The sequence below is a fragment of the Salmo salar genome, chromosome 24, assembly GCF_965601325.2.
Source record: "Salmo salar chromosome 24, fSalSal1, whole genome shotgun sequence".
NCBI lineage: Eukaryota > Metazoa > Chordata > Actinopteri > Salmoniformes > Salmonidae > Salmo > Salmo salar.
This window is the reverse complement of record NC_138314.1, coordinates 40519447-40541467: the sequence shown is the minus strand read 5'-3', so window position 1 is coordinate 40541467 and position 22021 is coordinate 40519447. Positions and strand designations below refer to the sequence as shown.

Sequence of the window (22021 nt, the reverse complement as noted above, 5' to 3'; positions counted from 1 at the left end):
TCGTTGGTGTATCCCCAACAAACCTTTCACTCACCATTACCTCTGCCCACTTAATGCCAGAGCTTGTGCTACTTCTGTAAATCATAGTCTCTCCGCAGGGTCCTGCTGCTGGCAAGCAGACCACTCTGGGTCAAACGGGGACAGTGTTGGACCAGAAATCGTCCTGGGCATTTCTAACACCACGACCCTATTTTTTTTCCATCAAGTCCCCCATACCGTAATTTTTTTTTTCACAAGCCCAAATAATTTTCCACAAGCCCAAATTATCTACAGAAACCCCAACAGGCCAATTGGGCCTGTCTAAATCACTGCCCTACAATCCGTTTCAGGGACCACAACAAAAGGATTCCGTTTCCAGTATATCACAGATTTCCATATTTATGGCAAGTCAAATTGGAGGAATCAATCTCGTCAAGAAAATCAATCTGGTAAAGTATTTTTCCATTAAATGAGTATAACAGGCATGTTATGCAGATCAGATCTAGTACACATTGTTACTATCATGGTGAGTATACGTAGGGATTTAGTCAAACAGCACAAGATGTGAGTTGACCTTGACAAATACAGAATGATACAGACAGATAGAGACAGAGACAGACAGATAGAGACAGAGACAGACAGATAGAGACAGAGACAGACAGAGACAGACAGATAGAGACAGACAGAGACAGAGACAGATAGAGACAGATAGAGACAGGATAGATGGACACAGACAAATACAGTGGTTCTTCCTTTAAAAAGTTGTGTCGTACTGCAACACAGCTTGCGGGCTGCCGCAGAATTCTATGGCACGTTATTTAAGTGTCAGCCATTGTTGTCATTAATGCTAGTTAGTGCTAGTTTGACCACCAGAGGGCACATTTGAGAAGCATTTGACTGTTATTAATATTGGCTGTACTAGAGAATTTAAAACCTTTTTGTAAGAACATAGTATATGGGACTGATTTCAAGAAATGTCGCTTAATTAATTAGATTAATATTATGGTGCTTCTATTCCAAGAAAACTGAAAAACGAAACCCTCAGGGTTTCCGTTAGGAAAATATGGCAAAGAGCAAAATAATCCTAACATTTACACACCCTAATTGTAGTCTAACCAATACCCAAACGGAGATTCAGTGAAAATAAAAATCTCGTTGATTTATCAAGACCAGTCACCATGCTTGTCTCAAATCCTATAATAGCAATTGGATGACTTTGGGTGTTACAGTAAGCAACAATTTGTTGCCTTCATTAGCCTACTTTATTCTTAAATGAACTCCAGCACAGAGAAGAGAAAGAAGCCTTAAATAATTAAACAATAAAGCGATTGAATTCACAAATGCTTTTGACTGTTTTTAATATTGACCATCAACCAAAAACACAGCATCTACTCTATACGCAACAGGAATATTATAAAAGTGAAATAAGTATTTGTTCTGACTTACATTTGGTCAAAAACACAAATATCAAATGAAAATGGGTTCTCAACAAAAGCCAACCTAACTAAGAAATTAATTTAATTGGTTGCCAAGGTGAATAATCCAATAATAATTGGTAGGACACATAAAAGGAAACATCAAAGAGTTTACCGGAATCTCTAAATGAAAATACTGGCAGATCAATAAAATGTCCTTGTACAGTAGTAAATTAAATTTAGAGGATTCTAAATTAATATCTAAGGGGCTTTTATACAATTACAATGCAGGGTTAATAATACATTTACATATTTGTAGGGGTTGATGCATTTTTTTGTTGGGGAAAATCCGGAGCATCTACAGTGGTACAAATATATTATTGAATTCAATTAAAAAAAAACAGTTTTAACTTGACTAGGGTAGGGGGCAGCATTCGGAATTTTGGATGAAAAGCGTGCCCAAATTAAATTGCCTGCTACTCAGGCCCAGAAGCTAGGATATGCATATAATTTATAGATTTGGATAGAAAACACTCTAAAGTTTCCAAAACTGTTAACATAATGTCTGTGAGTATAACATAACTGATATGGCAGGCAAAAACCTGAGGAAAATCCATCCCGGAAGTACTATTATTTTGAAAGGCTGTTTTTCCATTGAAAGCCTATCCACCATACAAAGACTTAGGACCCAGTTCACGATCTCTATGGCTTCTTCAACATGTGGCCAGTCTTTAGGCATTGTTTCAGGCTTTTACTCTGAAAAATGAGGGAGATACAGCACTTTCAATGAGTGGACAGTGGAAATTTCCAGACATGAGTACAGCATGTGATCGGGAGCACGCCTTTCTTGTTTCTCCTTTGCTATTGACGAAGCTTTTGTCCGGTTTAAATATTATTGATTATTTATGACAAAAACAACCTGAGGATTGATTTTAAACATCGTTTGACATGTTTCTACAAACTTTTATTGTACTTTTTTGACTTTTCGTCTGGATGTTGAGAGCGCACTTTGTGCCTTTGGATTACTGAACTAAACGCACCAACAAAACTGAGGTTTTTGGACATAAAGAGGGGCATTATCAAACAAAACAAACATTTATTGTGTAACACGGAGTCCTGGGAGTGCCACCAGATGAAGATCATCAAAGGTAAGTGATTCATTTAATCGCTATTTCTGACTTTTGTGAGTTCTCTCCTTGGCTGGAAAATGTCTGTATGGTGTTTTGTAGCTAGGCGCTGTCCTAACATAATCGCATGGTGTGCTTTCGCCATAAAGCCTTTTTGAAATCTGACACAGTGGCTGGATTAACAAGACGCTTATCTTTAATCCTATGTATAACACTTGTACCTTTCATCAATGTTTATGATGAGTATTTCTGTAATTTGATTTGGCTCTCTGAAAAATGGGTGTCTGATTATTTCTGGCTGGGTACTCTGCTGACATAATCTAATGTTTTGCTTTCGTTGTAAAGCCTTTTTGAAATCGGACAGTGTGGTTAGATTAATGAGAGTCTTGTCTTTAAAATGGTGTAAAATAGTCATAAAAAAAAATAGTCATATGTTTGAGAAATTGAAGTAATAGCATTTCTAAGGTATTTGAATAACGCGCCACGGGATTCAACTGGCTGTTGAGTAGGTGGGACGATTTCGTCCCGCCGACCCTAGAGAGGTTAAGTAGTTTTGCTTGTCTCAGAGCAGTCTGAAACGGTGCTGAAATAGTTAACCACACGAGGGTAGTCTATTGCTTCAAATACAATTATAACAATTTGATGACTTTGGGTGTTCCAGTAAGCAAAAAATGTCTTGCCTTCATTAGCCTACTTTATTACAATATTTCTGTCATGTTTTCAAAATGCCTCCATGGCTGACAGTTCCTTACTTTTTCCCCCTTCCACTTGCCTCTTCCATTTATTCCCAGAGTAATTCGTTATGGATCCATTCATATATTTAAAGTCCCTAAACTCGGCAAGAGTCTGCTGATAGTTGAAATAAACATCTGCATTTTGAAAGAGTATTTTTATTATTTTATTAACGAAAGCATAAAGATGTTGATGAAGAAATACTGTACAGTATATGTTTACCCGACATTTTGCGGTTGCATGATGTTTGTAGTTAGAAATGTAAAACTTTAGAATTTTTTTTCCACACTTAGCCCAAGCTATTTTTTTGTAAAGATTGAAGTCTATTGTCCTGCTAATAGCTTTGTTTGCTCCCATAACTTTTAGGCCTGCGGTAGGGTATAATAATCCATGCCTCCTGGGAATGTTTAAAAGACCAAAGGTTATGGGTCAGCCTTTACATGCTTTATTATCCACATGTTTAAAGTGCGTTTGTGTGACGGAGAGAACGCATTCAGATAGGTATTTTTATCAAGGACACGTTGTTTGCAGAGTCCACAAACAGGAGGTGGTTCCAGAGCTCACAGGTTTACCTGGCATGGATTGTGACTCCATGTCGTTCCTCGCCCTCTTCAACGCATCATTCTCCGCCAATGACGTGACTCTCCGCCAATACCACCTGGCTCTGGACCAATGCATCAGCTGATTCATTTTACAATCGCGGGTTTCAGTTAGAACAATATGGCGCTGTACAACGGGACCGGTCCAGAGTACTGTAGGGACTGGTCGAGAGTACTGTAAGCCTAAGCTACTAAGTGACTGCAAGTGAAGAGCAAAATCATTCTAACATTTCCAAATAAAAATCAGATTGATTTACCAAGACCAGTCCCCATTCAGTAATAATAATAATCATTGGTTAACAGATCGGCTTTTGGAACTCATTAGGAGGTGGCTTCTATCTTCAATATAATCATTAATTTAGAAGGTTAAACCCATAGCTTTTAGGCCTGCAGTCAGTTATAATAAACAGAAAATTGCGTGTCAATTCATAAACTATGTGCCATGGAATCGGTATATATTTAAATTTATCACTATTTTCTTTAACCAATTTTGGTCTTTAATGCAGGGCTGTTTTTAGAGAGAGAGAAACCAAAAGCCCAACGTGCCTATTTTTCGATAATCACCACTCCACATGTCAAGTGAAATTCCCCCATTGTATTTACTCAAGTTCTCTCTTAACTCCAGGAACACTGACAATTTTCTTGTTGTTGCCTGAAGCAGGACTCTAGCGCCAGATGAGAGACTCTCAGACTGAAAACACCTCCATTAATTGCCACAGTTTAGACAACCGAAAGATCAGCGTTCTACCTCCCCCTTGTGATAGTGTGGTGCAATGACAGAATGACACCATCTACCACTAACGGTCGTAGCATAAACTCAAAACTTTTAAAGGAAGAACCACAGACAGAGACAGAAAGATAGAGACAAAGTCAGACAGATACAGACAGAGACAGACAGAGACAGACAGAGACAGACAGAGACAGACAGAGACAGATACAAACGGAGACAGACGGAGAAAGACAAACGGAGACAGACGGAGACAGACTCGAGACAGATACAGATGGAGAGACAGACGGATACAGATGGGGACAGACAGAGACAGAAAGAGACAGAGACAGACGGACAGATACAGACAGATGGAGAAAGACGGACGGAGACAGAGGGAGACCGACTCGAGACAGACAGATACAGACGGCGAGACAGACGGATACAGATGGAGACAGACGGAGACAGAGAGACAGACAGAGACAGACAGAGACAGACTTGAGACAGACAGATACAGATGGATACAGATGGAGACAGACGGAGAAAGACAGACAGAGACAGATAGACAGACGGCGGGACAGACGGATACAGACAGAGACAGACGGAGACGGGCGGAGGGACAGACAGAGACAGACTGATACAGACGGATACAGACGGAGACAGATGGAGACAGACAGATACACACGGAGACAGACGGAGGCAGACGGAAACAGACAGATACAGACGGTATGCTTGTGCAATTCTTAAAGGGTCACATTCAAATAATATGATGTGAGGCAGGGAGTTAAAAAAGTATTTAATAAAGTATTTGTACAATGAATGCTTTCTTCCATTCTCAGTGCTTAGTGAGAAGTGTTGACATTTTGAAATGTCCTATCAGCGAAGGAGAAGGCTGAAGGATGTTTCGGGGACGTTGTCAACCCACTCAGTTACAGAGTAGTGGGGCTTTTTCTGACAGGCCACCTGTAATAACCTGAGGAAAGGGAACGGCGTGGATGCTGGCCGGAATGTGATACATGGAGAGAGAGAGAGAGAGAGAACACTGAGATCACTTACTATGACTCTTCCTGACATCTCTGCCTAATCAACCAATCAACCAGCAGCAGCAGAACAACAACACATTTCCCTCACCTTAGCCCATTCACAGCACGGGACACCTAAATGAGTGGTGACTATATAAAGTATTACAAAAGTTATATGTGAATGGGTCAATTCTTTAAGTATTCAGAAAACTAATATCCCACAGGGAAAACTTTGGGCGGGTATCCCCTCTGAAAGTCCAGTGTGTTGAGAAAGGGAGGGAAAAAGGTATCAAGCTTAAAACCGGTTGCTATGAAACTTCTTCTGACAAAGACTGAGATTTGAGGAAATAGTAGCTGCAACTGGTATAGAGTAAACTGTTGGCAGTGCCTTCATCTTCCTTAACTCCTGGAAGCCTGTAAGAAGGAGAGATCCCACGCTGCCACCAGAGACAGACCAGGACCAGAAATAAGCCCAGGCATTTCTACCACACCTGCCCATTTTTTCCCCTCGAGGCCCGCGTTATTAGGCAAATAATTATAATTTTGTGCAACAAAAAAACACTTTTTAGACAGGCCTACTAGCTTAAAGATGGACCAGCCCATCTGACATTTGCCCGAACTGCCCTATGGCCAGACCGACATGGGCTGCTAGCATTCTGGATCATTGCTACTCTAACTTCCGCGATATATACAAAGCCCTCCCCCGCCCTGCCTCGGCAAATCTGACCATGACTCCATTTTGTTGCTCTCAGCCTATAGACAGAAACTAAAACAGGAAATGCCCGTGCCCAGGTCTGTCCAACGCTGGTCTGACCAATCGGATTCCACACTTCAGGATTGCTTCGATCACGTGGACTGGGATATGTTCCTGATAGCCACAGACAACAACATTGATGTATACGCTGACTCGTTGAGCGAGTTTATTAGCAAGTGCATCAGAGATGTCGTACCCACAAATCATTTCCTAACCAGAAACCGTGGATTGATGGCAGCATTCGCGCAAAACTGAAAGCGTGAACCACCGCTTTTAATCATGGCAAGGTGACTGGAAACATGACCGAATACAAACAGTGCAGCTATTCCCTCCGCAAGGCAATCAAACGAGCAAAGTGTCAGTATAGAGACAAAGTAGAGCCGCAATTCAACGGCTCAAACACGAGACGTATGTGGCAGGATCTACAGTCAATCACGGATTACAAAAAGAAAACCAGCCACGTAGCGGACATCGACGTCTTGCTCCCAGACAAATTAAACAAATTCTTTGCTCGCTTTGAGGACAATACAGTGCCACTGACACGGCCCACTCCGTGGCCAACATGAGTAAAACATTTAAACGTGTTAACCCTCGCAAAGCTGCCGGCCTAGACGGCATCCCTAGCCGCGTCCTCAGAGCAAGTGCAGACCAGCTGGCTGGTGTGTTTACGGACATATTCAATCAATCCCTATCTGTGAGCGTCTGCTAAATGACTAAAATGTAAATGTAAATGTTCTCCCCACATGCTTCAAGATGGCCACCCTTGTTCCTGTTCCCAAGAAAGCAAAGGTAACTGAACTAAATGACTTTGAGAGACTAGTCAAGGAGCATATCACCTCCTCCCTTCCTGATACCATAGACCCACTCCAATTTGCTTACCACCCCAATATGTCCACTGACAATGCAATCGCCATCACACTGTACACTGCCCTATCCCATCTGGACAAGAGGAACACCTATGTAAGAATGCTGTTCATTGAATACAGCTCAGCATTTAATACCATAGTACCCTCCAAACTCGTCATTAAGCTCGAGCCCCCGGGTCTCAGCCCCGCACTGTGCAACTGGGTCCTGGACTTTCTGACAGGCCACCCCCAGGTGGTGAAGGAAGGAAACAACATCTCCACCCCGCTGATCTTCAACACTGGGGCCCCAAAAGAATGCTTTCTCAGCCCTCTCCTGTACTCCCTGTTCACCCATGACTGCGTGGCCCTGCACACTTCCAATTCAATCATCAAGTTTGCAGACGACTGCAGTGGTAGGCTTGATTACCAACAACAACGAGACAGCCTACATGGAGGAGGTGAGGGCCCTCGGAGTGTGGTGTCAGAAAAATAACCTCTCACTCAACATCAACAAAACAAAGGAGATGATCGTGGACTTCAGGAAACAGCAGAGGGAACATTCCCCCCATCCACATCGACGGGACAGTAGTGGAGAAGGTGGAAAGTTTTAAGTTCCTCGGCGTACACATCACGGACAAACTGAAATGGTCGACCCACACAGACAGCGTGGTGAAGAAGGCGCAACAGAGCCTCTTCAACCTCAGGAGGCTGAAGCAATTTGGCTTGTCACCTAAAACACTCGCAAACTTTTACAGATGCACAATTGAGAGCATCCTGTCGGGATGTATCACCGCCTGGTATGGCAACTGCACCGCCCTCAACCGCAAGGCTCTCCAGAGGGTAGTGCAGTCTGCACAACGAGTCACCGAGGGCCAACTACCTGCCCTCCAGGACACCTACAGCACCCAATGTCATAGGAAGGCCAAAAAGATCATCAAGGACAACAACCACCCGAGCCACTGCCTGTTCACCCCGCTATCATCCAGAAGGCGAGGTCAGTAGAGGTGCATCAAAGCTGGGACCGAGAGACTGAAAAACAGCTTCTATCTCAAGGGCATCAGAATGTTAATCAGCCATCACTAACATAGAGAGGCTGCTGTCAACATACAGACTCAAATCTCTGGCCACTTGAATAAATAGACTTAATAAAGGTATCACTAGTCACCTAAAGTAACGCCACTTTAATAATATTTACATATCCTACATCACTCATCTCATATGTATATACTGTTCTAAACCATCTACTGCATCTTGCCTATGCCGCATGGCCATCGCTCATCCATATATTTATATGTACATATTCTTATTCATCCCTTTACATTTGTGTGTATAAAGTAGTTGTTGTGAATTTTTTAGATTACTTGTTAGATATTACTGCATTGTCAGAACTAGAAGCACAAACACTTCGCTACACTCGCATTAACATCTGCTAATCATGTGTATGTGAACAATAACATTTGATTTGATTTGATATTTGATTTGATTTCTGGCAGCCACCAACGGACAACAGTCTCTGGTGCGGGTTGCCACAGTGCTAAAGCTGCTGCCTGACTCTCCTCTGTCTGGGGAGTGTTTATCAGCAGCACTAGCTCCTTCTCTTTGCTGCCTCAGCCTCTCCAGGTTAGGAAAAGGAGACTCCCTCTCTCACTGCCACTGACAACAACTGGTGCAGCAAATTGTTTACGGCTGCAGAAAGTTGGTGGCCCATTACTACAATAATTTGCACCAAAGGCGCATTTCTCTCTCCTCCCCCTGCCCTTCTTTTCAAGTGTACCTTTATGAGTCGGTAACTCAGGCCTGCTAGGGATTTCTGGGTTCAAACCACTCTCACCAATTGCCAGCGTTTTTATTCCATTACGCGCTAGCACGTCTCCTGAGGTTTGAGCAGGAATTCCGGGCCCGGGTGGGTGGAATTAATTGGTCATGTTCCTACAACTGTGGATTAGAAACAGCAGCCCTCGTAAATTGTACAGAAGCACTGTTATTTTGGGAGGTTGGGGGACTTTGCCTGCCTGGTGGACTAGCGCTTGCCAAAGCTGTCTCTCTCTCTCTCTCTCTCTCACCATTTCACTCTCTCACTCTCTCTCGCTCTCTGTCCAATCAAGGAAGTCATTTAAACATAGCAAGATATTTCTCTTTATTTCAATGTGAAACTGCTATACTCCTCAGATATCTTTGTTAGAGAGATGTCAAACCTTCTAGACAAGAACAGGGTGGAGTACTACTATACATCTAACCTTCTAGAATAGAACAGGGTGGGGTATACATCTAACCTTCTAGACTAGAACAGGGTGGAGTATATATCTAACCTTCTAGACTAGAACAGGGTGGAGTACTACTATACATCTAACCTTCTAGACTAGAACAGGGTGGAGTACTACTACACATCTAACCTTCTAGAATAGAACAGGGTGGGGTACACACATCTAACCTTCTAGACTAGAACAGGGTGGAGTACTACTATAAATCTAACCTTCTAGACTAGAACAGGGTGGAGTACTACTACACATCTAACCTTCTAGAATAGAACAGGGTGGGGTACACATCTAACCTTCTAGACTAGAACAGGGTGGAGTACTACTATACATCTAACCTTCTAGACTAGAACAGGGTGGAGTACTACTATACATCTAACCTTCTAGAATAGAACAGGGTGGGGTACACATCTAACCTCCTAGACTAGAACAGGGTGGAGTACTACTATACATCTAACCTTCTAGAATAGAACAGGGTGGGGTACACATCTAACCTTCTAGACTAGAACAGGGTGGAGTATACATCTAACCTTCTAGAATAGAACAGGGTGGAGTACTACTATACATCTAACCTTCTAGAATAGAACAGGGTGGAGTACTACTATACATCTAACCTTCTAGAATAGAACAGGGTGGAGTACTACTATACATCTAACCTTCTAGAATAGAACAGGGTGGAGTACTACTACACATCTAACCTTCTAGACTAGAACAGGCTGGATTATACATCTAACCTTCTAGACTAGAACAGGGTGGAGTATACATCTAACCTTCTAGAATAGAACAGGGTGGAGTACTACTACACATCTAACCTTCTAGACTAGAACAGGGTGGAGTACTACTATACATCTAACCTTCTAGAATAGAACAGGGTGGGGTATACATCTAACCTTCTTGACTAGAACAGGGTGGAGTATACATCTAACCTTCTAGAATAGAACAGGGTGGAGTACTACTATACATCTAACCTTCTAGAATAGAACAGGGTGGGGTACACATCTAACCTTCTAGAATAGAACAGGGTGGAGTATACATCTAACCTTCTAGAATAGAACAGGGTGGAGTATACATCTAACCTTCTTGACTAGAACAGGGTGGAGTACTACTATACATCTAACCTTCTAGAATAGAACAGGGTGGAGTATATATCTAACCTTCTTGACTAGAACAGGGTGGGGTACTACTATACATCTAACCTTCTAGACTAGAACAGGGTGGAGTATACATCTAACCTTCTAGAATAGAACAGGGTGGAGTATACATCTAACCTTCTAGAATAGAACAGGGTGGAGTATACATCTAACCTTCTTGACTAGAACAGGGTGGAGTATACATCTAACCTTCTAGACTAGAACAGGGTGGAGTACTACTATACATCTAACCTTCTAGACTAGAACAGGGTGGAGTATACATCTAACCTTCTAGAATAGAACAGGGTGGAGTACACATCTAACCTTCTAAACTAGAACAGGGTGGAGTACTACTATACATCTAACCTTCTAGAATAGAACAGGGTGGAGTACTACTATACATCTAACCTTCTAGAATAGAACAGGGTGGAGTACTACTATACATCTAACCTTCTAGAATAGAACAGGGTGGAGTATACATCTAACCTTCTAGACTAGAACAGGGTGGAGTACTACTATACATCTAACCTTCTAGAATAGAACAGGGTGGAGTATATATCTAACCTTCTAGAATAGAACAGGGTGGAGTACTACTATACATCTAACCTTCTAGAATAGAACAGGGTGGAGTATATATCTAACCTTCTAGAATAGAACAGGGTGGAGTACTACTATACATCTAACCTTCTAGAATAGAACAGGGTGGAGTACTACTATACATCTAACCTTCTAGACTAGAACAGGGTGGAGTACTACTATACATCTAACCTTCTAGAATAGAACAGGGTGGAGTATATATCTAACCTTCTAGAATAGAACAGGGTGGAGTACTACTATACATCTAACCTTCTAGAATAGAACAGGGTGGAGTACTACTATACATCTAACCTTCTAGAATAGAACAGGGTGGAGTACTACTATACAGTACTGTACCTTGTTCAAGGTGTCTTTTTAAACACAACTTCCAAGTGAGGACAGTGGTGTGTGTGTGTGTGTGTGTGTGTGTGTGTGTGTGTGTGTGTGTGTGTGTGTGTGTGTGTGTGTGTGTGTGTGTGTGTGTGTGTGTGTGTGTGTGTGTGTGTGTGTGTGTGTGTGTGTGTGTGTGTGACTCCTGCGTCCTTTCTCTCTCCTAGTCCCTAGTGAGTTCTTAATCAACTGGTCTGTCAGCTAGGTGGTGGTTGATGTTGTACTTGTGGGCTCAAAGTCACTCTATAGGTATTTCATCAAGGATAGCAACCTTTCAATGGCAAACGAAGACGGAGAAGGCTGGAGCCCACAGCTCAGCAGTACCCCGCTCAATATCAGAAACACTCGCTCGCACATTGCTTAGCAAATTCTTTTGGATGTACCGCTGTCTTGGGCCTACCAAAGAAAGGCAGCGACGCACACACAATATAACTTGTCTATCTCTGTGTTCATATTTCCAGTCAGAAATCCTCTAGGGAATGAACAAACTGAATCAAACATGATGCCTCCTTACAAAAGTTAATTACCAGGATTTAGCCTAAAAAAATCCTGCAAAAAAAAAGACCACCAGCAAAACGCATCCCTTGGTTTGTTGAACTTTCGCAATATGATGCTATAAACAATTCCCTTCCCTCTTTATCACGCTAAAGTGAAAAGTTGGCTATGAGAGCAATTTCTATCCAGATCCAGATGAAATGAAAAGTGCTTTAGGAGGGCTCAGGAGATGTAAAGACACACACTATGCCATTTGCTTCGGGGATGTGGAGTGTTCATCACCGTCTGTCTATATTCTGGAGCAAGGACTCATGGGGGATGGTGTTGATTTTCGTGTGCACTGTAACTCTGCTATGGAGCTCTCTAGAAGAGGGAGAGGTTACAGTTACATTGCTACTTTTGTTGTTATTGTTATATTTTTACTTTCACAAGGCGGCCGGTAGCCTAGTGGTTAGAGCATTGAGCCAGTAACCAAAAGGTCGTTGGTTTGAATCCGTGAGCCGACAAGGTAAAACATCTACTGATGTGCCCTTGAGCAAGGCACTTAATGCTAATTTGCACCCTGGGTGCTGTACTACTATGGCTGACTCAGTAAAAGAAAAAACTTTCTGGTGTATGTGACATTAAAACATCTTCATTTTTCATAATCTCATAACACTCCCAAATATCAAATGATATCAGCTGACACTGTTTAAATACTCCTCTACCTTGGCCTGCTGTTGCGTAACAACTTGATCTATAAGTTCCTAATTTAGAACATTCTGTTGCCACAGAAACACCTCTCAAAACTTTGTGCTGTTGAACAGCGCCAGCTCTCCCCACATACTCTTGCACCACTCAGCAGAGCAATTATACTAAATGGGTGTTATATATGCCCAATCTTAAAGGTGCAATATGCAAAAAAACGTTTAGCCATTTCCTGGTTTAAAAAATTCTAATAGTTTACCTTTTTTCAATTTAAGTGACAAAACAAGCATTAATTGTGTATAGAATTATTGTACCATCTAAACCGCTGTGAAATATATTTTTCATAAGCAAACATATTGAATTTTCAGCTGTTTGAAGCTGGTGTACAAAACCAAAAGTAAAACACACTTGTGTGTGCAGAGCTGCAATAGAACGACACCAGTCTTTAATACATCTAATGTGAAATGTGCTAACAATAGTATCCTTAATTAGCATTGAAAAAGTTAATCTTCCCTAATTTTTATTTTATTTTATTTAACCTTTTTTTAAACTAGGTTATTTAAAAAGAAAAATCTTTCTCCATAATTTCTGAATCACACTTGTAACATCTGTAGGGTAGACTGTGGTTTGTCAATATGAAACAATTTAATTCACTTTCCATGAACCCAAACTGCTAGCTAAATGTTTAGCTAGCTAACATTAGCATATCCGCTAACTAGCACAACATAGCTAGCTAGCTAAGGACATGGCACTAACTTGGCGGGGGGAGGGGCAGGTAGCCTATACACACACATACACTGGCAAAGACTTTCAGCTGGCAGACAGACAGACACTGGAAGACATTTCTGAGTGACAGAGCAATGGCTTGCATAGGCGCTTTGTTGCCTTTTTTGTGGTACTGGAAAAAAATGCCTGGAACGTAAAATAACGATATTAATCAGTTCCCATACTTTTAAAATAACGGTTCTGTTTTTGAACTAGTATAGATCACTTTCGTTACAGGTTCTGTTTCTTTTCCTCAAAAAATGTACTTATGTTCCGGTTTTCGGAACCAGTTCCAACCCCTTTGCTGAAGTACTGAAATTCTAACAGAGGAACCTTGTTTATTAATGTTGTCTGAACAATTTGAGAACATGACTTTAAGTAGAATCATGAGTAAACGTGTAGGAAACTTTATGCTGAAGTACTGAAATTCTCACAGAATAACGTTGTTTCTTAACGTTCTATGAACTATTTGAGAACATTCCCAATGTCAAACCAGTTGGAGAATGTTCGTAGAACATTACCCGCATTGAAATGAAATGTAATCATGTTTGAACTTTTAGGAAAATGTTCTGTTAATAAGGTAATAAAAGTTTTTTGTAAAGTTCCTTAAAGGTGCTGAGAATGTCCCAAAGCCAAGCAACTATCCTGCACCATTCCCAGAAAGTTGTGGGAAAGTTGTATGCAAAATAACCATAGGACAACCTCGCTCTCACCAAGCGCTAAGAAACATATGGTTCTCAGAATGTTATGTGTTAGCTGGGTATAAAGAATGGTGTGCCATATGGAACACAGCCCTACCGCGGTTTCTACATCCTTGTTATCCCACTGTATTTCTCACTGTCTGAGTCACCCAAGGCTTGTGCCATGCTTAGTCATGTTGTTTGACATTCATGTGTTTTTACACCACTTTTCCATTCCCGAGAACTGAAGGTAAACAACGTTAGAATCATAGTCGATGTCATTAGAGAACAAGCACTTCTTCTCACTTCTCTCCCTCCGTTCCCACTGGTCTTTCTAGACATTTTCTCAACACTTATCTTGGAGCAGCTAGGTAGCTAGGCAGCTGGAGAACGGTTCAGTGGCTAGGGTGGAGACGCTGGTGTTTCTGTGTGTTGGTGTATGTCTGCTACTATACTGTAACCCACTGAGAAAGCCAGTCACGCCCAAAAAACTCCACCAAGGACTAAACATATGGGGAGACAGGCACAAACACAGACGCAGACGCACTGCCCACAGGACTGGCTGGCTGGCTTCCTTTGGGCCTCGCCTCCTGATTGCTATGCACGCACACGCATCAGCAGTGGTGACAGAACAAATTGCTGGCCTCTGAAACGTCTGGTCTAAGAGGGCTCAGTTTGTCCCGGTGCTTACGGCCTGCCACAGAGCTGATCTATTGAAGGAGAAAGGCTTGATGTGATGGTGAGCTAAATCATCGGCAAGAGAGTTTGTGACCCTGTGTGTGTGTGTGTGTGTGTGTGTGTGTGTGTGTGTGTGTGTGTGTGTGTGTGTGTGTGTGTGTGTGTGTGTGTGTGTGTGTGTGTGTGTGTGTGTGTGTGTGTGCATACAGTGTGTCCTCTGCTTTATCACAGATCGAAAAGGTTCCCAGCATCTGCCGATAAGTCACTGTTTAAGTGCCCTGCTACGGTAGGAACAACAAATCACAGACACAATTAATATCCTCAATTATGTGTATGGACTATACATACCACCCCGGAGCTTTTATGGCTAAAACATTGATCACCATTTTCCAACAACAAAGTGCACATTTATTTATCGCCCTAAAGTGTTACTTTACCAATGATTAAACAGCCTGTTGGTGCTTGGAAAAAGAGGGGGAGGGGGGGGTTAAATGGGTCTCACTTTCTTTCCATTGCATGGAAGGGAATGCATTTGCTCAGCAAGGTTGCCTGCCAGAAAGCATTTTAATCTGAAGTGGAGATTCTTATAGGAAAGGAGAAAGAATTTAGTTTGATTTGAAGTACAGGTAATCACCTGGGGTGGACGGATATCACTCCTGATCATGTGCAACACAGTTGTAGCTGGTGATAGAGACAGAAACAGTGACTGGGGCGACTACCAAAGCCACGGTCACGTTCCAGGCTGACGACATTGTAGATGTTACACGGCCAACCGTAAAATAACCCTGAGCGACGAATGCTCTCAGGGAGTGCTCACAAAGTTTGCTTGCACATGCTGTGGGACAAATTAACCAAGGGCAAAGCCACGCTAAGCCCTCGTCATTTTTAACATGATCATACAGGAAGAACGTGTGGTCCAGTCAACAGTAGAGGGACAGTCAGTCTGTCCTCCAATACGACTGAATGAAAGAGGTGCTCTGTGGGAAAGCAAGAACATCTGAATGGAATGAAAACAGGCACTTTACAGTTGCTGCTTAAAATCAGACCTTAAGTCCCTTTCTTCGATTCTTCAAATTTACAACCAACTTCCAAAAAATGACAATATTATGTGTATTTCATTCACAGTCTCTCTGTCAGAGCTAAAGAATTTCAGTGTAGACTCAGAGTTAAGCATTCCTACTGTGGACCTGCAACCCAGTGAGTAGAGTTGATAGTCAAAGTGGACGGGCATAGCATTTATCCAGACCTAGTGAGTTGTGACATCCCTGTGAGCTTCCAGCAGTAAGGAAGCCTTATGGAGGAGATGAGACAGGACTGTTACTGCCATCAGAGCTCCCTCTCTCCACTTTTTCCCTGATCTCGCTCTCATTCCCTGATCTCTCCTTCTCTCTCTCCCTCCCTCTTTGTCCCTGAACTCTCCTTCTCTCTCCCTCCCTCTTCCTCTGTGATCTCTCTTTCTCTCTCTCCCTCCCTCTTTCTCTGTGATCTCTCCTTCTCTCTCACCCTCCCTCTTTCTCTGTGATCTCTCCTTCTCTCTCTCCCTCCCTCTTTCTCCGTGATCTCTCCTTCTCTCTCTCCCTCCCTCTTCCTCTGTGATCTCTCTTTCTCTCTCACCCTCCCTCTTCCTCTGTGATCTCTCTTTCTCTCTCTCCCTCCCTCTTTCTCCGTGATCTCTCCTTCTCTCTCTCCCTCCCTCTTTTTCTGTGATCTCTCCTTCTCTCTCTCCCTCCCTCTTCCTCTGTGATCTCTCTTTCTCTCTCTCCCTCCCTTTCTCTGTGATCTCTCCTTCTTTCTCTCCCTCCCTCTTTCGCTGTGATCTCTCCTTCTCTCTCTCCCTCCCTCTTTCTCCCTGATCTCTCCTTCTCTCTCTCCCTCCCTCTTTCTCCCTGATCTCTCCTTCTATCTCTCTCTTTTTCCCTGATATCTTCTTCTCTCTCTCTTTCCCTCTCTCTCCCTCTATCTCCCTGATCTCTCCTTCTTTCTCTCTCCCTCTCTATTTCTCTCTGATCTCTCTCTTTCCTTTGGAAAGGGCCACACACTGTCTGGCTAAGTAAATAACTGCCCCAGTCCCATCAACAGTTTCACCTCGGTCCGGTCCCCAGCCAAAATCAGCACATTACCTGCCTTTCATGGGGCTCGCAGGACTAGTCATGTGATGCCGGCGGATGAGAGCAGCGTGGAGAATTTACGAGACCGTCAGGAATCTCCCCCAGACATCCTGCTTTCCAGACTACTGAATGAAACTTGAATAAATGCTGCGTTATATTAGACCTTAAACTATCCGATCTGTTTGACTATCCTGTGTACCCTTACGGCCTCAGAGTGACCCATCTGTCACAATGACCACTGTCTCTCCTGTTGACCTCCAGACAACCCCATTAAGGCCAGGGAGAGGGCAGTATTTTTCAGCTATAGAGCAAGACAAACACGTTCTACAGGAAGCACTGGGACCAAATTCATACACACAGGGATATTGTTTGTATAATTTGTTGTATTGTTGGAACATTGTTGTATTATACATGTGTGTGACTATCCTTATCTATCAGTGTATCAGTGTTATTTTACTTGTCATGTTTTATGTTTTTGTGGACCCCAAGAAGAGTAGCTGATTCTTCTGCAAAAGCTAATGGGGATCCAAATAAACCAATAAATAAATCAACGTGTCTGTCTTCTGTTAGTGGCATCATTTTAACCCCTTTCAAACTCTCTTACTTCTTCCTTCAAGTGCTGGCCCTTCACTCTCAATGTATGTTCCACATTTCAACATATTCCTTACATAGTGTACTACTTTTAACCAGGGCTCTCAAGGGCACTGTAGGGAATAGGGTGCCATTTGGTACTCAGACACACTGTCAACTCTAAGCGGCTGGGTTTCTATGCCTACCTTAATGCACTCCATCAGCCATGAAGACACACGTGGAGCAGTTCATTCATTCTCCTACTGGATGATGTAAGGGGACTGTAAGATCAGTATTATTACTGGCCAGTCAGAGAGGGGACTGTAAGATCAGTATTATTACTGGCCAGTCAGAGAGGGGACTGTAAGATCAGTATTATTACTGGCCAGTCAGAGAGGGGACTGTAAGATCAGTATTATTACTGGCCAGTCAGAGAGGGGACTGTAAGATCAGTATTATTGCTGGCCAGTCAGAGAGGGGACTGTAAGATTAGTATTATTACTGGCCAGTCAGAGAGGGGACTGTAAGATCAGTATTATTACTGGCCAGTCAGAGAGGGGACTGTAAGATCAGTATTATTGCTGGCCAGTCAGAGAGGGGACTGTAAGATCAGTATTATTGCTGGCCAGTCAGAGATGGGACTGTAAGATTAGTATTATTACTGGCCAGTCAGAGAGGGGACTGTAAGATCAGTATCATTACTGGCCAGTCAGAGATGGGACTGTAAGATCAGTATTATTACTGGCCAGTCAGAGAGGGGACTGTAAGATCAGTATTATTACTGGCCAGTCAGAGAGGGGACTGTAAGATCAGTATTATTACTGGCCAGTCAGAGAGGGGACTGTAAGATCAGTATTATTACTGGCCAGTCAGAGAGGGGACTGTAAGATCAGTATTATTACTGGCCAGTCAGAGAAGGGACTGTAAGATCAGTATTATTACTGGCCAGTCAGAGAAGGGACTGTACGATCAGTATTATTACTGGCCAGTAAGAGAGGGGACTGTAAGATCAGTATTATTACTGGCCAGTCAGAGAGGGGACTGTAAGATCAGTATCATTACTGGCCAGTCAGAGAGGGGACTGTAAGATCAGTATTATTACTGGCCAGTCAGAGAGGGGACTGTAAGATCAGTATTATTACTGGCCAGTCAGAGAAGGGACTGTAAGATCAGTATTATTACTGGCCAGTCAGAGAGGGGACTGTAAGATCAGTATTATTACTGGCCAGTCAGAGAGGGGACTGTAAGATCAGTATTATTACTGGCCAGTCAGAGAGGGGACTGTAAGATCAGTATTATTACTGGCCAGTCAGAGAGGGGACTGTAAGATCAGTATTATTGCTGGCCAGTCAGAGAGGGGACTGTAAGATTAGTATTATTACTGGCCAGTCAGAGAGGGGACTGTAAGATCAGTATTATTACTGGCCAGTCAGAGAGGGGACTGTAAGATCAGTATTATTACTGGCCAGTAAGAGAGGGGACTGTAAGATCAGTATTATTACTGGCCAGTCAGAGAGGGGACTGTAAGATTAGTATTATTACTGGCCAGTCAGAGAAGGGACTGTACGATCAGTATTATTACTGGCCAGTCAGAGAGGGGACTGTAAGATCAGTATTATTACTGGCCAGTCAGAGAAGGGACTGTACGATCAGTATTATTACTGGCCAGTAAGAGAGGGGACTGTAAGATCAGTATTATTACTGGCCAGTCAGAGAGGGGACTGTAAGATTAGTATTATTACTGGCCAGTCAGAGAAGGGACTGTACGATCAGTATTATTACTGGCCAGTCAGAGAGGGGACTGTAAGATCAGTATTATTACTGGCCAGTCAGAGAGGGGACTGTAAGATCAGTATTATTACTGGCCAGTAAGAGAGGGGACTGTAAGATCAGTATTATTACTGGCCAGTCAGAGAGGGGACTGTAAGATCAGTATTATTACTGGCCAGTCAGAGAGGGGACTGTAAGATCAGTATTATTACTGGCCAGTCAGAGAGGGGACTGTAAGATCAGTATTATTACTGGCCAGTCAGAGAGGGGACTGTAAGATCAGTATTATTACTGGCCAGTAAGAGAGGGGACTGTAAGATCAGTATTATTACTGGCCAGTCAGAGAGGGGACTGTAAGATCAGTATTATTACTGGCCAGTCAGAGAGGGGACTGTAAGATCAGTATTATTACTGGCCAGTCAGAGAGGGGACTGTAAGATCAGTATTATTACTGGCCAGTCAGAGAGGGGACTGTAAGATCAGTATTATTACTGGCCAGTCAGAGAAGGGACTGTAAGATCAGTATTATTACTGGCCAGTCAGAGAGGGGACTGTAAGATCAGTATTATTACTGGCCAGTCAGAGAGGGGACTGTAAGATCAGTATTATTACTGGCCAGTCAGAGAGGGGACTGTAAGATCAGTATTATTACTGGCCAGTCAGAGAAGGGACTGTACGATCAGTATTATTACTGGCCAGTAAGAGAGGGGACTGTACGATCAGTACATCAGATTCCGATTCAGAGATTCAGAGACTGGCCTGGAGATTGAAACTTAAGCTTCGCCTTCTACAAGCCATTCCCCCTTATAAACTACGTCCTTCAGTGAAACCTCTCAGCGTGTGATAGGGCACTGCTGAGATTCAGCAGGGGGGAATGTGCTGACGTGTGTGTCTGTGTGTGTGTGTGTGTGTGTGTGTGTGTGTGTGTGTGTGTGTGTGTGTGTGTGTGTGTGTGTGTGTGTGTGTGTGTGTGACTCACATGCGATGCGGACGTGGGCTTTACGGCTCTTGGTGGTTCCTGCAGAGCTCCAGGCTACACACTGACACCAGAAGTCCTCTGGCCCAAACAGCTCGTCTACCTGCTGCCGAAAGATCTCGATGCGGGCCTCACGCACCACCAGTCCTGCACAGGGGAGAGAGATAATGGCGTCAACACCCACAGTACACTCTCTGAGAGGGATATTCAGTGAACACTAAATCTGTTTGGATACTCTGGCCAGACTTAGATACACACTTAGATACACATCATTGAGAATACATGGCCATAATACTACATGACACACTGAGATTACATGGCCATTATATTACATTACACATTGAGATTACATGACCATTACATTACATTACACATTGAGATTACATGGCCATTATATTACATTACACATTGAGATTACATGACCATTATATTACATTACACATTGAGATTACATGACCATTATATTACATTACACATTGATGAGATTACATGGCCATTATATTGCATTACACATTGAAATTACATTGGCAGTGCATTGATAGTATTGTTGGAACGGCATTGCAAATATGCAGTAAAATCATTATGAGACATTGGGACAGATTTGGTTACACATGTCAAGCCTGATTTTAACTTCAACAGCGGTAAGAGCCAATGTCCATAGTTAGAACGTGTGGACCACCCAAACCTGTAAATACAGTACAGTGTTAAACTCAAAGAATGTTCTTTCTCTTTCCTTGCTATCACTCCTCTTCCTCTTTCCCATGTATCTTCTAAAACCACTGCACTGAATTACCAGGGCTTTAAGTAGAAGATGCAGGGGGGCGAAGTAGGGAGCAGGGAGGGAGAGGGAGGTGGAGGTAGTGAGGGAGAAGGGGAGAGAGAGGGAGGTGGAAGAAGGGAGAGAGAGGGAGGTGGAGGGAGGAAGAGAGAGGGAGGTAGAGGGAGGGAGGGAGGGAGGTAGAGGGAGGGAGGGAGGGAGGGAGGGAGGGAGGGAGGGAGGGAGGGGAGAGAAAATCACTTGGCTGTTTATTTCAGGTTCAGGAAATTTACACAGACTCTTTATAACAATCGGGCAGGCTCCTCAGCAGGGAGTCGGAGCTCCAGCTTAGTGCTCATGCAAAATTCAAACTACAGCCTTCAAGGTGGAAGAGCCAGGAGGAAGAGTGCTGTAACACAGAGATCCTACTGTAGAGGAACAGTGTTGTAACACAGAGATCCTACTGTAGAGGAACAGTGATGTAACACAGAGATCCTACTGTAGAGGAACAGTGCTGTAACACAGAGATCCTACTGTAGAGGAACAGTGCTGTAACACAGAGATCCTACTGTAGAGGAACTGTGCTGTAACACAGAGATCCTACTGTAGAGGAACAGTGATGTTACACAGAGATCCTACTGTAGAGGAACAGTGATGTTACACAGAGATCCTACTGTAGAGGAACAGTGATGTTACACAGAGATCCTACTGTAGAAGAACAGTGATGTTACACAGAGATCCTACTGTAGAGGAACAGTGATGTAACACAGAGAACCTACTGTAGAGGAACAGTGATGTTACACAGAGATCCTACTGTAGAGGAACAGTGATGTTACACAGAGATCCTACTGTAGAGGAACAGTGATGTTACACAGAGATCCTACTGTAGAGGAACAGTGATGTTACACAGAGATCCTACTGTAGAGGAACAGTGATGTTACACAGAGATCCTACTGTAGAGGAACAGTGATGTTACACAGAGATCCTACTGTAGAGGAACAGTGA

General features: G+C 43.0%; 1 protein-coding gene across 2 annotated transcripts in view; it reads right to left on the bottom strand.

The window, feature by feature from the left end:
• The window catches only part of unc5ca (unc-5 netrin receptor Ca), a 308049-nt gene that overhangs the window by 138534 nt on the left and 147494 nt on the right, over positions 1 to 22021 (bottom strand). For both annotated transcript variants that reach the window (XM_045707149.2, XM_045707150.2), the window contains exon 3: positions 20263 to 20406. In XM_045707149.2, coding sequence (XP_045563105.1) covers positions 20263 to 20406 — 144 coding nt within the window. The remainder of the gene's footprint in view (positions 1 to 20262; positions 20407 to 22021) is intronic.